The sequence below is a fragment of the Tenrec ecaudatus genome, chromosome 16 (assembly GCF_050624435.1).
Source record: "Tenrec ecaudatus isolate mTenEca1 chromosome 16, mTenEca1.hap1, whole genome shotgun sequence".
NCBI lineage: Eukaryota > Metazoa > Chordata > Mammalia > Afrosoricida > Tenrecidae > Tenrec > Tenrec ecaudatus.
In genome coordinates, this window is record NC_134545.1 from 53,785,271 (window position 1) to 53,811,728 (window position 26,458).

Here is a 26,458-nt window from a genome sequence, read left to right on the forward strand (position 1 = left end):
CTTCCCGTCTCAGAATCTAAACGCGGTCACCTTCCAGGAGAGTCCCGCCTGCCACCTCGGGCTCCGCTCACCAAAGCCACACCGTGAATTTGCAACGGGGGAGGCAAAAAGAACCCAAACTTCCCAGACCCTGATTTTTTTCTTAAAAGTGCTTTAAAAAAGAAAATTTGTTTATGTTTTTTATTTACATTTTGTATTTTTTGTACCTATTGTTAGGGGTTGGCCATTTTTAATGGTCTTGGATGACCAAACCAGTCTTTGGAGCGTTCTCTGTCCTACATATGACTTTCCTTGTGGTATGACCATTTGCGTTATAATCTCACAGGCGGAAAAAAAACCCTGATAAAAAAAAGCAAAAACAACAACAAAAAGATACAATCTTATACTGAGCATTGTAGTAACTGTTTTTGTGTATGTACTTAGTTTTACTATAAGTAGTTGGTTTGTATGAGATGATTAAAAAGGCCAAAGATAAAGGTTCCTTCTTCCTTTTTTCGTTTATGAAGTTGTTTATTTTTTGACTTGTTTGACATATGTGTGAAACAATGTTGTCCAACAATAAACCGGAATTTTATTTTGCTGTGTTCTAAAAACAAAAGCAAGAAACCCTACAAATGTACAAATGTGCTTGACACAATGGATGGATGTATGGATTGTGATAAGAGCTGTACGAGCCCCCAGTAAATGATTTTTTTAAAAAAGAGGTGGGTCCAAACCAGATATAAAACCGAAAAGCATGGAGACCAAATTACTTACTCCAAAACAGGCACATTCGCTGCCATCTAATCAGTTCTGAATCACAGTGACCTGATGCCATTCAAGGGTGTCTTAATTTTATTGTGTTAGCAATGGCAAGTCTTTGAGGGTTTTAAACAGGGGATCCAGTACAACACGATCCCTTAAAACAATAACAACAATAACAACAACAACTTGTTATTATGAATTAGGTGAAAGTTTACAGAGCATATCCATTTTCCATTCAACAATTTTATACATATTTTGTTTCATGCCATTGCGTACAACCCATACAATGTGACATCTCTTATCCTACTTTGTCTCCTTGTCCTATTTCCATTCCTCCTCCTTTTCTCATTCTTCTGCATTTTGTCCTCAGGAAGGTGCTGCCCTTTCGATGACAAATCTTTGATCATGCTAAGGTGTGCACGGTTCCCTCATGTTCTTTTTCTCCTTGTAGACCTGTCCATTGTTTGGCTGAAAATTGAACCATGAGGGTGAGTTCATTTCCAGACCTAAAGGGTGACTGAGGACCATAGACTTAGGGGTTCCACTAATCTCCTTTTTGACCAGGAAGCCTGGTCATTTTTTGCCATTTCGAATTTTGTTCTGCCCCCCCTCCCCCCGCGCCCCGGCCTCCCATGTAGGACTGTCTAATATGATCCCTTTCAGAGAAATTGGTCTGGTCTCAGGGCCATGGAGACTCATCTTTTCATAGTCTAGTGTTTCCATATGTCTTCTTCATTCTTTGTTCTGGACAAGGTGAGACCAATAGTTACACCTAAAATAATGGTTCACGAGTTTTTAAGAAGCCATTTCCTATGCACCAAAATAGGATGTAGAACATTGTCTTTGTGGACTGTGTTATGGAATTGACTTTGAGGTCAACTGAGTTCATTCAAGGTCATAAGCCTCAGAAATTCATTTCTATAAGGTGTTTATGTCTCAGAAAATTTCCTACCATTGCCCCCTATATACTCCACCACGTTCATAGACATATTTTCAGTAAAGGTAAATACACCTGTGCAAATGTTCTCCGTCAGTTGCATATATATTTGTGGGTATACTCCAAGTGTTCCTCCCTGTTCCTTGTGTGGATCTACCCATGCATCAACATAATGGCAGGATTGTCAGTGTCACACTAGTTCCTATTAGAGAGGTCATTTGGGGAAGAGTCGAGAGGATGAATTAGAAGAGTGAGAAAGTGCAAGAAGAGACTTCAGTTAGGGTATCATTGCGAACTCTGAGTAAGACTTTTGAGGGTCTGAACTAAGGAAACAGTAGTGGCAATGGAAGGAAAATAAGCAATAATTATAAGGGGTGTTGAGGTAGAAGCAATGTTTTGTTCATTGACTTGATGTAAAGTAAGAGGCAGAGGGAAAGAAGATTCTAGGACAACTTTCAAATTTCAGGGAAAGGGCAAACAAGTTTTGGGGATAAAGATAATGAGTGTAGTTTACACATTTCCCATGAAATGATTCAGTGGATGATGGATTTGGGAGTCTGAAGCTCAAGAGGTACAAGGTTTGAAAGATAGATAATGTTTTATGCATCAGAGTCCATAAGTAAAATTGAAACTTGAGTCGTTGATTAGATTGTTCTACAAGAGTAAAGCAGTCTGAGCAGAGATTAAGATGGTGGGGATCAAACCTGGCATAATATCCTGGCTTAATAGGAGGTCTCAAATGAAAAAGAGTCAGCAGAATTAGCTGGGAAAGAAGTCAGAAAGGTAGGAGATGGGAGAATGAGGAGAGTGGTATTTTGATGGCCTAGGAGAAAACCCAAATATGCCTTTAACTTTCTGTAGAGAGGATGCTTAGCGTGAGAGAAAAGAAGCCCTGGATTAGGTTTGTAGCCAGAATCCCCAGAGAAACTTAAAAAAAAAAAAAAAGAACGGTAAACATAGAGGATTTGGATGATTAAACTGAAAGATTCCGGCACGGAATTTTTAAAACTATCTTTAAGGAGATGAAAGAAAAAAACAGGAGAACAAAGAAGAAGATGAAGTTCTCAACACAGTTTTCCACTACTTGCTTCCATAAGTCTATTTATTGCTTTAGGGAACAATGAATGTGCTTTCTTAAGGACTTTTGGACTCATTATAATTTTTTTTTACAATTTCTATATTCTGAGAATCAAGCCCTTATTTACTGCTAGTCAGAGAACAAAGAAGAAATGGGAATTATTTTGGTTTCAAATTGAGGCTGACAAGAATTCCACTTCCTTTGCCATTTCTCACTTGTTCTACACCTTTCAGAAATGCCAGACCTTTGGAGAATTCACGTACACTTGAGCTGTCTGGTAATATTATGAAGTGGAATGAATCCAAAGGCCCAATGGACTTGCAGTAACAAAAGCCAGTGTCACTTTTAAAGCATATACATGAAGAACACATTACTTCTGCTCTGGTTGCTAAATGCTTTATACCTGAAGGTTATTCTTGTTCTGGGTGATTCAGTAAAATCTTTTCAGAATTCTCACATATGAGATGATCTTGCTCTTAGATTTCAACTTGGCTACTTTACCTTTTTTTGCCTATTAAATAATGTGAAAGTAGTCTTCATGCTGGGTTTATATGAGCTGGGCTCTCATAGGGTCTTGGTTCTGGTATAATACTTAAAATATATAAAATATCCTTAAGTGGAAAGGAATTGCTACACAGACTAAGTATGGGCACTTCTTTCCTCCTTATTTCAGTTTTGAAAATGTATGTAAGTGAATCATATCTCAAATCTAATATATCAGATCCACCTTTCCTGAACCAACTACGAAGATCTAACAAATCTCCACTTTCTACTTCTCTTTTAAATTCTGAGATCAGCTGCCCAGCATGCACTTCCTGCTCTGATCCTGGCAACCTGGAGCTAGGTGAGGCCTCAAAAGTTAAAGAACATAGTCCTCAAGACTGCCAAGTTCAAGAGTTTGCATGGCATCCTCATTGCTCATCTGCTGGCTACAAAATCTTGGGTTCCCTCTACCCATTCCTTAGAAGTGACAATGGCCAGACTTTGATTTTCATACTTTGAGCATTTTATCAGGAAAGTCCACTCCCTGGAAAAAGACATTCTTTAAGGTGGAGGGGTCCCGGAAAAAGAGGACGACCCTGAAGAGATGGATCGACACCATGATTGCAATAGTGGGCTCAAACAGAACAACAATTTTGAGGATGGTGTAGGACCAGGTACCATTTCCTTTAGTTGTACGTAGACTTGCTATGAGGTAGAATCAACTCAGTGGCATCTAAGAAGAAACAACAATAGCAACAATGCCACCCCCTTGGGTTGCCAGTGGTATGTTCAGAGGTTTCAAGTCACTCCCATTTCTGAGTTGCTGGCTTCCACCACTCCATCAGGTTAGATACTTTTGGGGAACAACTTAACTCACAGAAAGTTCTATACTTACAAGTGTAGATTTCTTTTTTTTTCTTTTTCTTTAACCCTAACCCTACCCCTACCCCTACCCCTACCCCTACCCCTACCCCTACCCCTACCCCTAACCCTAACCCTAACCCTAACCCTAACCCTAACCCTAGTGTAGATTTCTTATAGCGAAAAGGGATACAAATGAAAATGCAGCGATCGTGGGACAAAGTCTGGGAGGCTTCTCAGTGCACAGCCTCTCTGTCCTAAAAGGTGTGCTGCTACTCTCATGTGTACCGAATGTCTCACCAATCAGGAAGTCCATGGAACTCGTGTCCAGAGCCTTTATTAGTTTCTATATGCCACCACAATTTGAGGCTCGTTCCATGGGCAAGTGTCAGTGAATCTTGCCTTGCCACCACCCTCCCTCCTTCCAGAGGTCAGGTGATATCAGGCCATGTGGTAGTCATTGTGGTTTAATTAGGCCTCATTTATTAGCATAAACCATCAAGTGTGATCTGGAGACTAAAAACAGTCTCTAAATTATTCACGAAATTCTAGGGATTTGCAGTTATCTTTCAAAAAGACTGGGTGGCGCAGCGGTTAAAGCACTCGACTGCTAGCAGAAAAGTCATCGCTTTGTAGAAAGATGTGATCGTCTGCTTCCGGAAAGATCTACAGCTTTGTAGAGCGGCTCTCCTCTGTCTTACAGGGTTACCACGAGTCAGGATGACCGGATGGTAGTAGTTGTTGCTGGTTCTGGTTAAGAATTAGCTTTCAGGAAACAAGGGCAGAGACCAAATTACTCTGGATAAAGTGAAATTCTTTGTCCCACAGTATGTCCTTATGACATACATATAGGGTAGGTTTTAATGTAGAACTGGAATTACATCAGATAGCATGAAAGGTATGTTATTAGAAGGTGATATAGTTAAAGTTTATTGTGCCAACCTGGCCAATAAACACATGTGGGGTTAATTGGAGGGCGGAGGGATAAATGGCTCGGTGAGCCTTTAAGTTCTTCGCCCTCTCCCCCCCCCCCACACTTTCTGATGGTCAGACCAGGGTGCAACTGCCTTAGCCAGTTCCCTGCTTCAGCTTACAATAAGGCTCGTTTTCTTCAAGACATCCCTGAGGAGAAGCCACATGGACCACCCCCATGCAGCCCTGGGTGCTGGAGCAGCCCTGTAAAGACCCCTGCCAGTGCTGAGATGTTTACACATTCACTATTTCAGATTTCCTCCTGCAGTCAGCATCATTGCGTGAGTTTTGTGAGGTGGAGGAGGACTTTGTGGATTGGTGTTGGACATACGGGCTAATGGACTTGTGGGCTTGGGCAGCACTGGGTTGGGCTGTTTTCTTGATGTGCACTTACCCTTTCTATAAAACTCTCTCTTATACATATGAGTTTCTGTGGATTTGTTTCTCTAATGTACCCAGACTAACACACAAGGGAAGAATGAGATTAACTCTGAAAATCTTCTATAATCTTCAGTCATATTAGAAATCAAATGATAACATTTTGGTTCCTTTCTGGGGGAGGATCAGAGTGATTAATTGTTCCCTTTAAGAATGATATAAAACCTAAATATGATTAAAATCCCTTGCTTTATTTTATATTAGTTAAGGTCTACTCTGGGAGCTTTGAGTCTATTTTTGCAGCTCTCATCTAGGTGAAAGGGCCCCTGATGATGTTATGAATCAGTCATTGGATTGCTACCCACATGGTTTGTGGTTCAAAACCCCCTAACAGTTCCAGTGAAGGGAGGTGAGAATGACTCTTCCTGAATGGCTTGCTCTCTTGGAAACTATCCAGGGCTGCTGTGAGCTGGAATTGACTCCAGGGTAGTGGCTTTCATCTGGGCTGTAGTATGGGGAACCCAGCTTTCCTGAGGATCGGGCACTGTGAGTAGAGTAAGAACATGTTTTGATTTAATTTAATTCTGTTGGGATCTTCTATAATCTATAATGTTCATTGTGTGTGTGTGTGTGGTCAATTCTGACAACAATTCTGAAGCTACATGAGAGAGTAGAATGATTCCCTGGGGCTCCTGAGTCTGTCAATCTTTACTACAGCAGAAAGGCTCATCTTTCTCATATGGATTCAAACTGCTGACCTTCAGGCTGAGTAACTGCTATGCCATTAGGCTCCTAGAGCTGAAAGGCAACTTAAAATATTTGGTAGACTTTTTTTTTAGTTTGAATTACAGCATGCTGATAAGTACTTCATATTCTGTAACACAACCATGTTCTGTTCGGTGGAAACCCGGAGTAGTTAGAAACCAAGGATTTAATAAGTGGAGACTCTTGGGACTACTGACATGTGGTGCATGTAACACTTGCAGCTTGAACCTTGCAGCCACTTTTAAGTGCCACACTAGAATTGATTTCAAGGGCTTACGATCCTTTATGTAACTGTTGTACATTAGAAATGTGCTTGTCATTTTTTTTAGAGCACTTTAGACATGTAGCCTTACTAATTATGTTCAAGTAGAAAAGATGCTTACATTTTGAAGTCAGGAGATCGAGTACAATGAGGTACCAAAGGGAAGTTTTATTTTAAAGGCTTTCGATACAGGAACAAAGAATAAATGTGCTCTAAAGAATAACTAGAAGCTCTATAGATTTTAGGAACACTGTTGGCAAGGAGGGTTATTCATTGGGCTGCTAACTGCAAGGTCAGCCCTTTGGAACCCCTGCCACTCTGCAAGAGAAAGGAGAGGCTTTCTACTCCCATCAGGAGTGCAGTCTCAGAAATCTACAGGGGAAGTTCTGCTCCGTCCCAGACAATGGCTTTGAGTCAGAATCAACTTGATGGCCCTAGATTTGGTTTTAGGTTTTTTGGGATAGATTTTTGTCTTGTTTTGGTTTTACATAGCCACTGCAGCAGTGGTTAAAGCTCTTAGCGGCTAACTGAATGACTGACAGTGGTAACCTACTATTTGCTCTGTGGGAGAACACTCTGCTTGGGTGAGGATTTACAGTCTTGAAAACCTCATTGGGACAGTTCCACTCTGACCTAGAGTGTGGCCATGAGCCAGAACCAACTTGATGACAATCAGTTTGCTGTTGGTTTTGGTTTGTAAATGAAAGGCGAGGCTCTGGTTGGCACAAGTAGTTAACTTGTTCAGCTGCGAAACAAAATGTTGGAGGTTTAAGTTCACCTCAGAAACTATTTCTGAAAAATCAGCTGTTGAAAACCTATGGAGTACAGTTCTACTCGAACACACCTGGGGCTGCCATGTATGGGAGTCCACTCACTAGCACCTGGTCCACAGTGGGTCACAGGTGAAAGAAATATGCTTAACCGAAATGTAGTCAAGTAGATTCTACTTTTCTACTGAGAGGGAGATAATGATTTCAACCAACAGCTGTAGGAGTGAGAAGCTTTGATAGTCTCCTGTACTTAGGACAGCCTTGAAAATCCGAAGGGTGAATTCTGTTGTCTTCAGTGTTGCTATGAGTTGAAATTGACTCAACAGTAATGGACGGGGCAACTTATCTAACAGGATAAGTTATCACTTTTGCATGGATTTCCTTTTAATCCTCAAGATCTCACTGAGGAAGATTCTCCCATTCACATTTTACAGAAGAGTAAACTGATACTTAGCATGATTCAATGCCTTCTCTAAAGTCATAAGTGAACCTGGCTTCCTGCCTGGGCTGTCCAACATCAAAGCCAACACTTTTAATTGTGGAGAGAGATTTAGGAGAATTTCAGGATCTTTCAGCAGACAGTGGGGCAGCTGGATGTCTCACATGGCTGTTGCATTAGTTGAAGGAATGAGTGGTAAATGGCATGTAGTCCTTGGTCTTTTGGGCAGACTGTGGGCTTTCTTGCTAATACCTGCAGGGTTGAGTGTACCCAGAGGTTAGAATCTGGTCTAATTTGTTTTTGCAGAGAAATAGTTCAATCAGAGGCAACTTTTAATCCATAGCCCTGTTCTGAGCACATCTGCCTATATTTCCACTCACTTCCAAGTATCCTTTGTTTACCAAGTGAAAAGAAAATGTGTGTGTATACCTGGCACAGAAAACAAGTCTGCCAATGATGATATTAGAAGCGTGTAACTGGAATTAGAAAATAGGTGTGTATAGAGATAATAGATGCTCCTAGAAAATAAAACAATTGCTCAACTCTTAGTCTAAAGACTAATGATTCAAACCCACCTGGAGGCACCCCAGAAGACAGGTCTGGTGATTTATTTGCTCCCCAAAAGTCCTGGTTTTGAAAATCCTGTGGAGGAGTTCTGCTCTACACCTGTGAGGTCATCAGGAGTTGGAATCTACTTGATGGCCGCTAACAACCACAACCACAACCACAACCACCACAACATAGAAATGGTGGTGGGAACTTTATATCATAGCTGCCCCTTTTCCTTTTTCCTTCACTCTATCCAAGAGTGGATTGTGTACGATCAACTGGGAGAACATTGTGCATTAAAGCATCCATGCGTCCCTCTTTTCCTATTCTTTACTGAAGCCTTTGTGGTCAAGTGTGTGTTCGCCATCAACTGAACCAGTTGTCATTGAGCTGAATATCACTCACGGAAAGTCTTTTGTGTCAGGAAAGTCTATGTGTGGCACTGTGTGCCATAGGATTTTCCATTGTTAGATTTTTGGAAGTAGACCTCTAAGCATTTCCTCCACTTCTGGGTGGACTTGTACCTTCAATTCTTTGGTCATCAGCTGAGTACCTTCATTGTTTGCACCGCTCATGGGCTCCTTGTGATAACATAGATAAACGGTTTTGTTGATTAACATTTAATTCCAGTGCTTCACTTCAGTCCTGATTATATTATACTAACCCCTCTGAGGGGTGGTGATGGGATAGAGTGGGGTTTGAAAAGTTGAGTTATACACTCAAGATAAATTCCAAATGAAAAGAAAAATAAATACTCTCTTTGATGAGATTATTTCTGTACATTGTAACCTTTCACAAGCTGACCTTTTCGTTTGATATTTTTGAAGTGTAGGGTATTAGGCAAAGATTAACATTTGTGGTGAGGGTAGAGATTGTCACCTACTAAAAATACGTCTCTTATAGTTCACTAAATAGAGTTTATTCAGAAGGGATCACACACAGCCCAAATATATTTTTGGTAGGAAATATGTTGATATGATCAGAGCACTTCAAATTTGAGGAAGACAGACATTCCCCAGACAAAACCATCAAATGTATGTAGAAAAATTACTAAAGCATAGACAGAATTGCATTAATATAAATGGTCAGGAAAAAATAATATAGGAGAATGTCAGTAATAAATACATATAAAAACAAATACAATTTCCGAGATAGCAGTAAATCATGAATAGAACATATTTTGTTTCTTTTTCTTTGGGTATTTAGAATTTTTCTTACTTTTTCCCTTATGGAGGAATATTAGTTATTCACAAAACAAATTTAATAAAGGGAGTATGGAAGTATTCCAATGTCATATATAAACATGATCACATAGAAACCAATTAGTGTGAAGAGAGAATTATAATGGAGAACATTTGGATGGAAAAAGAGAGAGAAGCGATACTGTTGTAAGACTTATCAAAGACTTTTCTGGTCAGATGAACAATTGTTGCACCGATGGTAACATTTTGAGACGTTCTTGCAGCAGTGAGAAAGCTGATGCCTTTAACTTTCTACCGCTGTGGCACCTGCATGCCTCAGAAGACTGAAGACCCAGCGAATGACGCAAACCCAACCACCAAAGCAGAGGGAAATGAGAGGAAGTACTAGGGATTTGGGGCAGACCTGTCCTTAATCTTGTACCACGGATGGCAAAAGTACGAACGGATTTCTGCATGTCACATGCTTACACACGTAAAAGTTACAAATCAAACTAGCAAGCTGCTAACGTAGCTTATCTTCATATTTTGAGAATGATACCTTGAGAATGACCCAAATGGCAAGGTTCACATTTAGCATTCTTGCTTCCTTGGACTTTCTTGCTGTATTGCAGTGGTATACATTACCTACCCCGTTTCTTCTCATTCCTCGCTCTGTCTCACACTTGAGGGGTCTTGGGTACATGCAGGTGGGACAGCTATTCTGCACATACAAGCCACCGTCATACTCATCAGCAAATAGTTACCTCTTGGCCACCTGTCAGACATCAGGATGGGCATACTGAGTCATCCATTCTGAGAAGGATGGATACCACACATAGGCAAGCACTGGCAATGGAATAATCTTGGACTGGTTAGTTAGGAATTGGGATCCTGGATACCCTGTGTACATCCAGAGGAGAGGTGTAGGTAGGGGATCTAAGTGGACACATCACTTTGGCCTAATGGTCATTCAAACATGAGGCTTGCAGCAAGCAGCTGTTCCCCGGGTGTTTGGGCAGGACTGGTTTGGAAGATGTGACCATTTTATTCTTTAGGTGATAATTGTGAATCAGATGATATTTCCCCTAGATTTTTTAAGAGAAGCAAATGTCAACAATTTCACACGCGGCCTAAGTAAGCGTCCAAGGGACTCTGTGACCTCGGAGGAATCTGAGGAATTAAGGTGAGGACAGAGATGCACAGTTGGCAGAGCCTAGGGTTTAGTGTGTTCTCTTCCAGCAGAAGCTAAGATAGAGACAGCTATGTAAATGCTCACTAAGTGATTATCGAATGACATCATACCACAAAATATACCAGCTTTCCAGCGTATCTGTATAGAAAGCTCAAATTTGAAAGGAATATAGATTAAAGATGGGAAATGGGAAACAGGAATAGAAGCAACTAAGAGAAAAGAGAAAATGGAATTAATTAGAAAAAATAATTATAGAAGGTTAAGACCCTTCTCACTAGACAGGGCATGTTGAAAGAGAGAGAGAGAGAGAGAGAGAGAGAGAGAGAGAGAGAGAGAGAGAGAGAGAGAGAGAGAGAGAGAGAGAGAGAGAGAGAGAGAAGAGAGAGAGGAGAGGGAGAGAGATTTCAAAGTTATAGTTTAGACAAAGGAAGCAAAAGGAAGGATGAGATCCACCGCATGAACCCGATGATGTGAGATTAATTGAGGGCAGGGAATAGACATAAACTATGATGTCAAATTGTCAAGGAGAGAGTTTACAAAAATGACCACCCAATTTAACAGTATGGTGAGATTATTAACGGGTTCTATTCATCCCAGCCTAGTATACTGTGGAAACCAAAGATGTTGTAGGAAGAACTCTTGTAATTGTTTGGGAGGCCGCCTCTAACTGTTGTGATTTTATAGATTCAGAGAAGTGGGGGAAGGGAGATGTGGGACAGAGCAAGATATGACAAAGTGGTGATTTGTAGATTGTCAGGGGTTCGTGGGGGAGGGAGCAGAGAAGGAGGGGAAAGATGAACTGATGCTGGGGCTTGGGTGGAGAGCGGGCGTTTTGAGTGATGAGGGCGAAGAATGTACGGATGTGCTTTGCACAGTTAATGTATGTATGGATTGTGGTGGGAGTTGTGTGAGTCCCTAATAAAATGATTTTTAAAAAATGCAAATGCATTGGAATATGACACCCACAACCTAGTAGGAATTTTATTTTGGATTCAGATGGAAGCATTACTGTGAGAGCTTGGCAATAATGCCACACCCTGACCTTGCTTCAACTTCAATGCAAAATTCTGCAGTTTCCGGCCTATTTTTACACAGATCGTCATTCAGCCAGGATTACTGAGCAGGACAAATACGAAAAGATCAGAAAGACTTTATAAGTAACCACATTTATGCAAAGGATAGTACAAGTCAAGGTTCTTCAAGGTTTTTGGCTTATTTTGTAGTTGTTACCATGGAAAAATTAACTTCTTCTACAAACTTCCGCATTCAATGCACATTAAAAGACATGAACAGAGACTTGGGAGATAGTTTGGCTAAATTGCTTGTTATTTTTTTAAATCTCTTGGATGGAAAATACTCTCCTTGAAGGATTGGATATGTTGCAGACAATTTTTACTTCACTCCTTTAATTGTTTATTTTCCTCACCTCTAATTTTAGTGCTTAATGTAGCTTTGCAAACCTATTGTGAATTCTGCAGAGAAAGGACACACTTTTAAAAGCTGGGAAAGTTCACTTCTGCCTTATTTGACTTGGTAACAGCGTGCTCTACTTCTTGTCCCTGAGATGAAAGAACAAAGGCATGTCAGCAATCTTGACTTGATTTATTTGTTGGATAGTGCCTGTCATGAGAAGGGTAACAAGTAAATCCCTTTGTGCATTCATTTGATAGTACTCTAAGGTTATAGAGACTGAAGGACATGTCTTATTGCACAGGTTGACTCTGGGCTGTGCAGAAAGGTCACCATGGGACTATCCTACCTGTCAATTGAGATTTGTCCATGCTAAAGAGAATCAAAGTGGCAGGTAGAGTGATGGGAGGGAGAATAAAACAAATGAACAAAGCATCTCATTCCTAGAAATCCATTTGAGAGAAACCATTTGGCAATAAAAGCATATAGCTAAAATTTCAGTTAAATAACTGAGGAAAAAGACTATGTTTCTCTTTTAGAATTGCAATGTTGCTAAGTGCTGTCATGTCACTTCTGACTCACTGCGGCCTTATGGACAACAGAAGGGAACACTGCTAGGTCCTGCACTGCCCTCACAATTGTTGCTGTGTTTACTCGCATTGTTGCAACCATGAATTCAATCCATCTTATTCAGGGTCTTCTTTCAACGTCCTTCTCCAGGGACTAGTCCCTTTGATGACATGTCCTAAGTGTGAGATGAAGTCTTGCTATCCTCTCTTCTAAGGAGTATTCTGGTTATTCAGCTTCCAACACTGATTTGGTTCATTGTTCTGGCAGTCCATGACATATTCAATATTCTTCACTAAGAAATCAGCAAAAGGGTTGGAGAAATAATACAGTCTAAAGTAAGAGAGATCTAAATTGTAGAGCTTTGTTTCTTTACGTATCGATATGTCATAGAATAATAATAGTAATTTATAGTTTCATTTGAAATGAATTCAAATAATATCTTTTCACTTAAATTTAATTTGATAATTACTTTTTCCAAGGCAAAATGGCTTTCACAAAGCAAAGACAGTGCCCTGTGCTAGACTTAAATGTAGTCTAATGAGAACAATGATGAGAACAATGACTGTGAATTGGGTCGCTAGGAAACTATTTAGCATGTGTACAAGAGGGGAACAATTTATAAATGTGATACGTTTCAGAAAGTGTACTTCATCTCTGCACACGAGTATGCTAATGTGCTTTATATGTGATCCTCATATTAACGTAGAAGGGTTAGGAATTGGACTGCTAACTGCAAGGTTAACAGCTCATAACTACCAATTACTCCCTGGGTAAAAGATAAGGCTATTCATTCCTGAAAGATTTATAATCTTGGGAACCCTTTTTGGGGTCACTGTAAGTCAGAGGTTATGAGAGGATCAAGCTTCACTGAATGCATTAGCCAAAAACAAGTCTCCAGGAATTGATGGAATACCCATGGAAAAGTTTCAGAAAGCTGAAGAAGCACTGGAAACACTTGTCTATTTCAGGTCATTTGGAAGACACTTACCCGGCCAACTGAATGGATCCATCGCAAAGAAAGGTGACCCAGTGGAATGGTCAAACTAAAGAGCAATGTTACTGATATTGCATACAAGGAAAATTTTACTTAAGATCATGCAGCAATTGTTACAGTAGCACATCGACAGGGAGATGCCAGAAGTTTAGGGTGGATTCAGAAGAGGATGTGGAACAAAGGATATCACTGCTGATGGGAAATGGATCTTGGCTCAATGCAGAGAATACTAGAAAGATGTTTACGTGTGTTTCATTAACTATGCAAAGGCATTTGACTGTGTGGACCATAGTAAACTATGGATAACCTTGAGAAGAATGGGAATTCCAGAACACTTCATTGTGCTCATTTGGAACTTGTACATGGATCAAGAGGTAGTGTGTGAACAGAAAAAGGGAATACTGCATGATTTAAAATTAGGAAAGGTATGTATTGGGATTGTATCCTCTCACCATACTTGTTCAATCTATATGTTATCAACTCATTAGAGAAGTTAGATTATGTGAAGAAGAGTGTGGCATCAGGATTGGAGGGAGGCGTATTAACCTGAAGTATGCAGATGATACAACCTTGCTTGCTGAAAGTGAGGAGACCTTGAAGCACTTGCTGATGAAGATCAAGGACTGTAGCCTTCAGTATGTACTGTAACTCAATGTAAGGAAGACCAAAATCCTCACAATTGTATCAATGGTTAACAAACATCATGATAGATGGAGAAAAGGTTGACGGTGTCAAGGACTTTGTCTTACTTGGATCCACATCCATGCTCATGGAAGCAGATGTCAAGAACTCAAAAGACATACTGCATTAGGTAAATCTGCTGCACAAGACTTCTTTTTTTTTTCTCCCTTTTTCCCCTAATCATTTTATTGGGGGCACATATAACTTATCACAATCCATATATCCATCCATTGTATCAAGCACATTTAAACATTTGTTGCCATCATCATTTTCAAAACATTTTCTTTCTACTTGAGCCCTAGGTATCAGCTCCTCATTTATTCCCTTCCCTCCCAACTCTTCCTCCCTCATGAACCCTTGATAATTTATGTGTTTTTCCATGCCTTACACTGTCTGATGTCTCCCTTCAGCCACTTTTCTGTTTTGTCCCCCAGGGAGGGTGTTATATATAAGTCATTGTGATCTGTTCACCCTTTCTACCCCACCTTTCTTCCACCCTCCCAGTATCGCCACTCTTACCACTGGTCCTAAGGGGTTCATCTGTTCTGGATTGCCTGTGTTTCCAGTTCTTATTGGTACCAGTGTACATCCTCTGGTCTAGACAGATTTGTAAGGTAGAATTGGGATCATGATAGTAGGGGATGGGGGGAGGAAGCATTAAAGAACTAGAGGAAAGTTGTATGTTTCATTGTTGCTACACTGCACCCTGAATGGCTCGTCTCCTCCCTGAAACCCTACTGTAAGGAGATGTCCAGTTGCCTACAGATGGGCTTTGGGTTCTCACTCCGCCCTCCCACTCATTCACAATGATATGATTTTTTGTTCTTTGATGCCTGGTAGCTGATCCCATCGACACCTCATGATCACACAGGTCGGTGTGTTTCTTCCATGTGGGATTTGTTGCTTCTCAGCTAGATGGCTGCTTGTTTATCTTCAAGCCTTTAAAACCCCAGATGCTATATATTTTGATAGATGGGCAACATCAGTTTTCTTCACCATATTTGCTTACGCTCTGCTTTGTCTTCAGCAATCTTCTCAGGAAGGTGAGCAGCATGGAATGCCAGTTTATGAGAACCAAGTGTTCTTGTATTGAAGGAGTACTTGAGTGAAGGCCCAATGTCCATCTGCTACCTTAATACTAAACCTATAAATATATGCACATAGATCTATTTCCCCATCATATATAAATATTTACATATGTACATGCCCGTATTTAGACCTCTGTAAATACCCTTTGCCTCCTAGTTCTTTTCTCTAGTTCCTTTTACTTTCCTCTTGTCCCACTATCATGCTCAGCCTTCATTTGGGTTTCAATAATTCCTTGGTTACATTGCCCTTTATCAAGCCCTACCAGTCCTTCTACACCCTCCTTGCCATCAATTTTGGATCACTTGTTCCCTTGTCCCTGGGTTTGTCAGTATGCACTTCCTTTCCCCAGCCTCTCCCTCTTCCATGTCCCCCTAGAACTGTCAGTCCCCTTGTTTTCTCCTCCAGATTGTTTATCCAGCATATCTTATCTAGATAGACTTGCATAGATAACAATATGCACAAAAAAACCAAGACAGAGCTAAACAAACCAACAAAAGAAAGTAAAATCAACAACAATAAAAAAACCAATGACAAAAAAAGAAAAACCTGTGACTAGTTCATGGTCTGTTTGTTGACGTTTAGGAGTGTTTTCTGGTCATCTAATGGGGCGCCACTCTCTGTCCCCCCAAATCTATTTTTGGTATTCCCTGATGACTTCGTTGCTCTGTTCTTCTTGCTGTTCTATTGCACACCCTTAGTGTTTCGCCTTAGTGTGGTGGGGTCAGATTGGGCGCAATTTCTGCACTGTGTCCAGTGTTGGCCCCCATAGCACTATGGGTCAGTGAGGATGTCGTGTCTCATAGTGGAGCTGGCCGTAAAGTCCTCTCTGTGCTTTGGCTGCTCTGAGCAGGAATATCATCCTCAGGGCTTGGTGGGCCAGGATGTGCTCACTGTCTCTTCTTTCCCCTTCGTTTGCTCCTGTGTGCTCTGGTCAGGCATGTTCCTCTCGCTGAGCTGTAGCTTCAGTGTGTCCTCTGAAGTGAATTCTTCTGTGGGGAGTGGGGAGCTGTCCTTGTAATTGGGATTGGGGCTGGCCCCTCAGACCTCACAGAAAGGCCCGTGGTCAGGAAAATCTATGAGTTGTTTGATCCGGTGGCTTCGTGATGGCATCAAGGACAGTATGTATTTCATCTATATGCTGTGACCTTGCTTTGGTCTGTGGCGAGTTCCCTTTATGATTCCTCATGGTGGCTGGATAGCTGTCTGTAGCAGACACATCAAACACATCAAAGGTGGAAAGAGAAGGACTTTCTGTCTGCACAAGACTTCTTTAGAGTATTGAAGAACAGGGATGTTTCTTTGAGAACTGAGGTGTCTCTGACCCAAACATGGCATCATATGTGTGAAAGTTGGACACTGAGTAAGGAAGACCACAAAAGAATGGCTGCATTTGAATTGTGGTGCTGGGAAGAATATAGAAAGTACCATTGGAAAGGACAAACTGATCTGTGTTGGCAGAAGTAAGGCCAGAGTGCTCTGTAGAGGCAAGGATGGCGAGACTTCATCTTACATGCTTTGGGCATGTTTTCAGGAGAGACCAGTCTCTAGAGAAGGATATTATGGTGGAGGGGTGTGAAAAAGAGGAAGGCCCTTGAGGGGACGGGTTGATACAATGGCTGTATGATTGGGATCAGGCATAGGAACCATTGTGAGGTTACCCAGGACCGGGCAGTGTAGTGTTGTGCACAGGGTCCTGTGGGTCACAGCTGACTCAATAGCACGTCACAGCATGAGTCCGAATTGATGCAATGGCAGTGAATATATGAAAACATGGCCACAGTAATCTTAGAACAGTCAGTACATAAATAGTTGCTTTTCTCCAGTTCAAATTTCCCAAGTTGTCTAGAAAATATTTTGATACAATACACAAAGTGATTACTTTGCATTTGTGATTTTAATAGTATGGACAACTCAAGTATGTAATTGTATTTAAATGCTCTAGTAAATTATTATATTTGTTATAATTGCTTCCTTTGAGATTTTCAGCATAATTATCTTTGTTTTTAATATCAAGCTTTGCTGAAGAAACATGAGTGAATTATTATGCATAAGTATATTTGAAATTCACTATTTTGATTATGTACAAATTTCTACATTCAGTCACTGGGGACATTCTTCTGGCAGATTCTTCTTATTTTCAAGAATACTTCAACCATCCATTTTCATATCAAGAGAATTGTGGAACGTGATCATATGGCATACCAGCTGAAGAACAGCAAGGTTTCTGTGATTCTAGAGTACTTCATTCTATTTTTTAAAACAATGTAGGTTAAGAATTAAAGGATATCAAAATGAGAGCCAAGGTGGATTATTATTCTTGATAAGCTAGTTTTGTTTCTTTCTCTCTGTGTATGTGTACCAGGTATCCTGGGTTGAAAGGCCTTCATGAATAACTGACCCTTTCACTTATACATTCACACAGAGGCCATTACTATCACTGAATGTGTACAACAGCACATTTATGCATCTAGGGGTCAGCAATGAGATGATCAGTTTATAGAACAGGCCAAGATGAAGGGAGAAAGCCTAAGAGGAGAGAGGGGAGGGAGAGTGCAAGGAACATGGCTCTTTTTCTGACGTATGTATTTCTTAGAGGTTGGAGGCTGGTCTATAAGAAAGAGAAAAATTCCCTCTTCCAAAATCTCTGAAACAAGGAAAGGTAGCAAAGGCATTGTTTACCTTGAAAATGTATACATAGTTGTGTTAGTCTGAGTACTTTGGAGAAACAAATTCTCAGAAACTCATGTAAAAGAGAGAGTTCTATATAAAGGTTAAGTGCATATCAAGAAAACATCCCAACCCAGTGCTGCCCAAGCCCACAAGTCCAACATTAACCCACATGTCTGACATCAATCCACAAAATCCTCTTCCATCTCACAAAACACACACTATGATGCTTACTGCTGGAGGAAAGCCAAATCAGTGAACATGTAAGCATCTGAGCATTGGCAGGGGTCTCCACACAGCTGCTCCAGCACCTGCATTGGGGTAGGTCTATGCAGCTTCTCCTTGGGGATGTCTTGCAGGAAGTGAGCCTTGCAAGCTGAAGCAGGAAAATGGCTAAGGCATCTTCACCCTGGTCTGACCATCACAAAGCAAGAAACCTGAGAACTAGAAGGTTGAGGCACACTGAGCCATTTATCCTTCTGCCCTTCAATTAACCCCACATATGTTTATCAGCCATGTTGGCACAATAAACTAACTACCTCAATAGTGTTTGTCAATTAATTAATTAATCCAACCATTCACAGAACCAGCAAGCCAATTAACAAGAAAATAATTACCAACTCATATCACAATAATAAAAAGAGACCATCAAGTAAAGACCATATGTTTTTTTGGGTTTTAGCTTTCATGCATAAGGGAGGGAACATTAGGATACTAGTACTTAGAGGGAGATTTCGTATGTTCTGTTAGCCTGCAAATACAGGAAATAAAAGAGGTAAGAGTCAAATCAAAAGATTTTTGAATTAATGTTATCTCTTTCTGTGGACTATATTTTTCTGTTTTGGGCTAAGTTACATATAGAAGAGACATGTGTTTGTTGATGATTATACTATTATTTTAGTTCTTTTATTGCCTAGTGTTAGAGTGGTTAATAAGAAACCTAACTCTTCACTTTCTCCCTCTCTTCTTTTCTTTTTGCTAACTGGCCTGCAGTCACATTTGTTTTTTACCTAATCCGAGAGTCATTTCCTTTTACTTAGACTCAGAAGTCACTGCCATTGAGTCAACTCTGGCTTAGAGTGACCATATAGAGTAGAACTTCTCGGTGGGTTTCTGAAAGTGTAAATCTTCAGGAGATCAGAAAGCCTCACAGTTTCCCTTCAGAGCAGATAGTGGGTTCAAACTGCTGACCTTGCAGTTAGGAGTCCAATACTTTAACCCACCACACTACCAGGGCTCCTGCCTCTTAAATTTACTCACATTTATTGGGATTGTTTATACCAAAATCTCAAACCAAACATGTTGCCTTACAGTCAATCCCAACTTAACTCTGTAGCACCGTACACTTTTATGGGGAGAGAACATCAGATCTTTCTTTTGTGGAGTGAATGGTGCCAACTTTTCAATTAATGTTAGGGGCATAACCACTGCAGCACTATAGTGCCTTGTGATTGTTGTATACTTGAAATAATTCTTGCCATTCCAGTCTCTCTCTCTCTCTTTCCTACCATAGCTATATGTATACTCACTTGTCATTTATAAACAGTTATGTTCCAAAGACCAGATCATTATGTAAAAATTTGTGTTATGTTAAAATGGAAGATGACTACATCAGATCACAAAATGGAAGCCAAAGTATATCATGACATAACTGCCAAATTTCATCATTAAATAACTACCAAATCTCATTATTACTAAATTACTAAACCACTGAGCCAAACGGATGCATAACCTTAACCTGAACAATCAGCATTGTTCTCACCTTGTATCTTGGTGTCTGTTATTACCAGATGTACATTTTAATGTATAAAATAGTCAGATTTTTACTTGTCTTACACGTGTAATGCTGGATTATGAGATAATTGATAAGTGGGGAGTGGATGTATATATATTTTCTTCACCCTAATTCCATACTTTCCTCATTCTCTGGTAACTACTAATCTTCCCCCCCACCCCCGCCCTTTGTCTCAGTAGACTTATTGGTTCTAGATATTTCATATTGGTGGCATGATACAACATTTATCCTTTTGTATCTAACTTATTTCACTTAAGTGCTTTCAGGATTCATCCATGTGATAGTATGTATTAGCACTTTGTTTTTCTCTATAGTTGATAATACTGACTCACATTTGCTTTATCCATTCATCTGTCTAAGGACACATGGATTATTTCCACCATTTGTCTGTTGTGAATAGTGCTGGGATGCACACTGGTGTACATGCTTGTGTCAGTCACTTCTTTAAATTGTTTGTTATAGACTTAAGTGTAGGATTACATGAACTGTCATTTCTCCACAACTTATCTGACAGCTTGTTATTCTGTGGCAGCTGGCATATTGCTACGGTACTGGGAGCTATACTACTGGTATTTTACCAATGAGCAGGGTTATCTAAGGGGAACAGGTTTCAGTGGAGCTTCCAGACTAAGAAACAGTAGGAAGGAAGATCTTTCAATCTACTTTTGAAGACATAAACACCGCCATACATATGGACCTCGCCAGATAGAATACACAGGAATCAAATGGACTATATCTGTGGGAAGAAGAGAAGCTCAAGGTCATCATCCAAAATAAAGTCGAAGACTGACTGACTTGCTCCTTTGCAAGTTCAAGTTGAAGCTGAAGAATATTAAAACAAGCTCACGAGAGTGAAAAGATGATGTTGAATATATACCGCCTAAATTTAGAGAGCATGTCAAGAATGGATTCGGTGCATTGAACACTGATGATTGAAGACTACACGAGTTGTGGAATGCCATCGTGGGGAATCTCGCATGAAGAAACGAAGACAAGAAGGAAAACACCCAGAAGAATGTCAGAAGGAGCCTGACCCTGGCTTTGAATGTACAGTAACTAAAGCAAAGTGAAGAAATGCTGAAGCAAAATGGGTGATTTCAAGATTTCAAAAGGAAGCCTGAGAAGATTGTTATAATGAAGTATTATAACGAAATGTGTACAGGCCCAAGGTTAGAAAACCAAAAGGGAAGAGTATGCTTGGCCTTTCTCAGACTGAAAGCACTGAAGAGCAATTTCAAACCTTGAGCTGCGATAGGGAAGGATTCTACGGCCACAATATTGAACAATGGAGGAGAAATAAAAAGAAGATGGAAAGAATATAGTCGGTGTACCAAAAAGAATGGTTCAATGTTAATCAATTTCAGGAGGTAGTTTATCAAGAATGAATGACACTGAAGGAAGAAGGTCAAGCTGTAGTGAAGGCATTGGAGAATAACAAAGCTCCAACAACTGAAGAAATAATAGTTAATATTGTGCTGGAAGCACTCATTTGTCAGTGCCATGAAATTTGGAAGACCGCTAACTAGGCAACTACATGGAGGAGATCTCTATTCTTGCACATCCTACAGAAAGGTGATGCAATGGAATGCAAGAATTATTAAACAATGCCATTAGTGCCATATGTAAATAAAATTATGCAGAACATAATTTAAAAATGGCTGCAGAAGTACACCAACAGGTCACTGCCAGAAATTCAAGCCAGACTTTGAAGATGATATACAACAAAGGATAGCAGTGTGACATCAGCTGTATCTTTGATAAAAGCAGAGAAGACCAGAAAGATACTCACCTATGTTTAATTGCCTAGTAAAGACATTTGGTTATGTGGATCATAACATATTATGGAAAACACTGTGGAGAATTGCATACTTAAGTGTGCTCATGTTAAATTTATAAATATACTTAGAAGACAGTCATTAGAACTGAACAAGGGGATATGGCATGGTTTAAAATCAGAAAAGGTATGTGTTGGAATTGTATCTCTCACCACGCTCCATGCTTATTTAATCTATATGCTGAGAAGCCCAGTTATCTAAAGAATAGCATGGCATTAGAACTGGAGGAAGACTTATTTTCAACTTGAAATGTGCAGAGGACACAACATTGCTGAAAGTGAAGAGGATTTGAAGCACTCTGATGAAGATCAGAGACTCTAGCCTTCTGTGTGGATTACATCTCAACAGAAAAGAAACAAAAATCCACACAATTGAACGAATAAGCAACATTGTGAAAAATGAAGCTGTCGAGGATATCATTTCACTTGGATCCACAGACAATACCTCGTGAAGTCACAGTCAGGAAAGCAAATGACATATTGCATTGGGAAATCTGCTGCAAAAGGCTTCTTTGAATGGTGTTGAAAATCAAAAGTGTCACTTTGAAGACTAGGATGCGCCTCACCCAAGTTATGGTATTTTCTGTTGTCTTGTGAAAGCTGCAGTCAGTCAGGAAGACATTAGAGGAATAGTTGCAATATGGTGTTGGTGAAGAATATTGAATGCACCTGAAAGCTGAGCAGTAAGTAAGGAAGACAGAGGAGATATTTGAAAATATCTGGTGAATATTGAATGCACTTTGCACTACTCGAACAAATCTGCGTTGGAAGACGTCTAGCCAGAATGCCCCTGAGGAGTGAGGGCGGAGATACTCCGTTTGTGGTCTCCCACACCTGGGACTGCTTGTCAGCAAGGTCCAGTAGATGGAGAAGGACATCGTGCTTTGTAAAGTGAAAGTGAGCGTGAAAGAAGAGGGCCTTCACGGTGAGGGGTTGGCCCAGTGTTTGCCACAATGGGCTCACACACAGAAACCACAGTGGGGATGGCACGGAACTGGGAGGTTTTTCATTCTGTTGTGCGTAGGGTCACTATGAGTCGTAACCAATTCAATGGCATCTAATCACAAAATAGCAGTAGTAGATCTATGCTTAACTTGTTTTAGAAATTACCAAATTGTTTTCCACAATGGCTTCATGGTTTAATGTCCCCATCTGCAATATATTTTCCCTATCTCTACACATTTTGTCCAATTGTTAACTTCTTGCAACAAATGTTGAACAAGCATTTCTAATTGTTTACTTGTGTGAGTCTCCAGTACTGATTATTGACTGTGAACAGGTATATACAAATTTGTGGGTCAAGTGATTTGGGAAATGGTATTCATAGCTAATGTACTAATCTGAATGAATATATTAAAATGTACTTACAGATCCACAATCAATGCCCATTGATTGAATAATGTAACTGAACTGATCCTTAGTGTTAATGGCTTAAAAAAAGTTTCTAATCTTTTTTTTCCTTTTGGTTTTGTCCCAACGTCATGGCCTTAGCAGAGCCTATGCCACTCTTTTTATAACTAGGCCAATTTTTAGCAGCTGTAATATAGGCTCAAACACACCAAGGATCATGCAGACGCTGTACGTCTGAGTAATATTTTGTTATGTTGTACATAACGTCACCTTGACTAAGAGTTCACCAGATGATAACGATAATATGGAATTCATGTGAACTTCTTTCCAGTACAAGAAAGTAAATTTTACCTCACCCATTTCTTTAATGAACCCCCTCAAATATCCACAATGTAAGCAGAGACACATCGCATATCTTTCAAAGACACATCATATGTCTTTCAAAGATATATCATATGTCTTTCAAAGGCCGACCTGGTTCCTCACATGAGCTAGCATTGATGAGAGTGGGCCAAAGGTAATGGGTATGGACAGCATTGGGCGTATGATTTCGTGACAGATATTCTGCATGCCTTAAGATGTATCTTTCCAACTCAGCTGGTCACTTTTGCTTAAGACCTTGATCGGTTGCAAATCCACCTGGGATGGGTTTGTAATTTAGTCATGAACATACTAGCATAGATTAATTTGCTAGATGACCGAGGTTCAGACTTCATGACTTCACAGAGCAGTTGGCAGACTATCATTTCGCTCAGATGGTGAACTTTGGCACCCAGTTCCCATAAGATTGCCCCGGTGTCAGGAGGCGGTACCAAATAGAAACCTCACCTACTCCTTGTGTATGTGGAGTGCTCTTTTTAGAAAGTATTGTTCTTTATTAATACATGTATTTCCCCCCCTGTGCACAGGCAACATGTCAGCTGAAACACCAGTCACTCTGAATATTGATCCTCGGGATCTGCAGATCCAAACATTTACTGTGGAGAAGCTACTGGAGCCTCTCATAATCCAGGTATCGACCCTGTGGGACATTGTGGCGTATAGTTACTAGAAGAGAACTAACCCCCCCAAATAACTGATAATGGACAAAAGGAAAAATTTGACTTTTATACAATAATGGCACCCCAATTTTATTTATTTGAGACATTGTTTAGATAAAAATATTAGTAATAAAAGTAAGAATAAAAGTTGGATATAAACTTTAGATACAGTGTTTTCTTAAGGCAGAACCTGTAAAAATTTATTAGTGATTTAATTTTCTTATGATTTAGATTTAATTTTTTTTGGTCTTTAAAATCTTGTGAAGGAAGCCCTCTTCAGGCCTAACCTACATCACGATAACATTGTTTCTTTTTCTAAGGTCTCAAGACACTCGTTTTACTTGCTTGAGACATGACATGAACCTTATTTATTATGATAACTTAAAATTTAAAAAGGCAATTCAAAACATACTCCTCACGGATGGCAGTTTTAACAGTACGGACACTTGCTAGGCAATACTGGAGGCTTCATAAAGTCTCCATCTTAGCCAATGACTTGACAGGCTCGTGTTCAAAGAAATGAAAACAAACTTAATTATTGTCTTTGATAATTAGAGGTTTATTTATTTTTCAAAATAGCCCTTTATTTCTTTTCTTTTTAAAATGAATCATTTTATTGCAGCCTCTTACAACAATTCATACATCAGTTATGTCAAGCACATTTGTACATATGTTGCCATCACCAGTTTCAAAACATTGTCTTCTGCTCAAGCTCTTGGTACACTGATTTTCCTCCATCCTCCATCCTCCCACCCTCGTGGACCCCTGATAAATTATTATTATTTTCATATCTGTCACTGTCTGCTGCCTCCCTTTACCCATGTTTCTGTTGTTTGTCCCCCTGGGAGGTTGTTATACATTGATTATTGCGATCAATTCCCTCCCCCTTCTTCCCTCACCTCCCCCTACCCTCATGGTATCGCTACTTCCATTACTGTTCCTGGGGGGATTATCTGTCTTGGATTCCATGTGTCAAGAGCTCTTGTCTGTACCAATGTACGGTACATGCTTTGGTTCAGTTGGATTTATATAATGACAGTTTTAAGTGAAACATTAGAAAAGACAAAATGAAAACAAACAAACAAAAACCCCAAAAGAATAAAAATCTATAGGTTTATCACTCAGAGAAAAATCATTAATATATTTATGACATTTTTTCCAGTACAACAAAGTTATAGATGATTTTTATTACCTTCTGGGATTTTTTAAATAATAAAAATACATATGTATACAAACAAGACTGAAATAGTACTACATATATAGATTTTATTCCACTTTTCCATTTAAAATTACAGTTTGATAATTTCACCATTCTTTGTTAAATATGATTTTATAAAATTACTGCTTACTAATTCATCATATGAGTGCACTCTAGTATATTTAACTAGTTCTCATTTTAGACATTTAGATTATTTTTATTTTTTTACTTTATAGAAAAGTGCTAAAAGCCTTTGTACATGAATTTTTATCACTAATTCAATGGTTTTCCATAGGTCTGATAACTAAAAGTAGAAGAAAAGATGAGAGAATTTTAATAATTTTTTATACGTATTACCTATATATTATATGCAGAAGCATCTCATAAAACAACAACTTGTCACTCTTACTAACTGCCATTGAGCTGATTCCACCTCATAGCAACCCATAGGAAAGCTATGGGTTTCTGAGACAGTAACTATTTTATGAGAGTAAAGAGTTTCATCGTTCTACCACAGAGTGGCTTGTGTTTTTGAACTGCCGACCTCTTGGTTAGGTTAGCATATTCCTTATCAAGAACCAAAGTGTGCGTCAAAGTCAGATCAACTCATTCTTCAGTCTTTGTATACTTGATATTCACCTTTCTTATACTTGTTCTTTAACATATGCCACCTATTATCACAAGGAAAAGATTCCATTAAATTATATTAAAGGTGCTTTTTAATAACATCATGCTAAACGTTTCTTCTTTACTTTTTTCCAAGAATGTTCCATTTGAAATCACTACATGGATTATTTAAGCATATAACATAGTCTCCAATTGCACGGAAAAATCAATCCAAAGGAAGTTCATTATCTTCAAGTTCATATTTCTGTCATATCAAATTATCAATGTACTGTTTAATGTTGCTAGGTGCTGTCTAGTCATAGCAGCCTGACTTATGACTGCCTGGTTCTGCACTGTCTTCACAATCCAGATTCTGGCTGGACTTTTTCCAACACACATTTATTTGTTCTTTTGGCAATTCATGGTATATTTAATACTCTTTGTGATCAATTTAGTAACTCTGTTAAAATATTGTCACTTTTCCTCATTATTTACTTTTTTATATGCCTTTACATTCAGGGTTCCATGCATATTATTTACCACCACTGTATACATAATTCAAAGTCAATATTACATTTTAATTTTTGGAGTAATTGATCATAGATACTAGTAT

The 26,458-nt window shown here is 39.5% G+C and overlaps 1 protein-coding gene across 1 annotated transcript in view; it reads left to right on the forward strand.

Moving 5' to 3' along the window:
• The first annotated feature begins 23,914 nt into the window (after positions 1-23,914).
• Positions 23,915-26,458, forward strand: part of CTNNA3 (catenin alpha 3) — a 1,794,797-nt gene continuing 1,792,253 nt past the window's right edge. The window contains exon 1 of the mRNA XM_075534447.1: positions 23,915-24,013. Within this exon, the coding sequence (XP_075390562.1) occupies positions 23,915-24,013 (99 nt within the window). The remainder of the gene's footprint in view (positions 24,014-26,458) is intronic.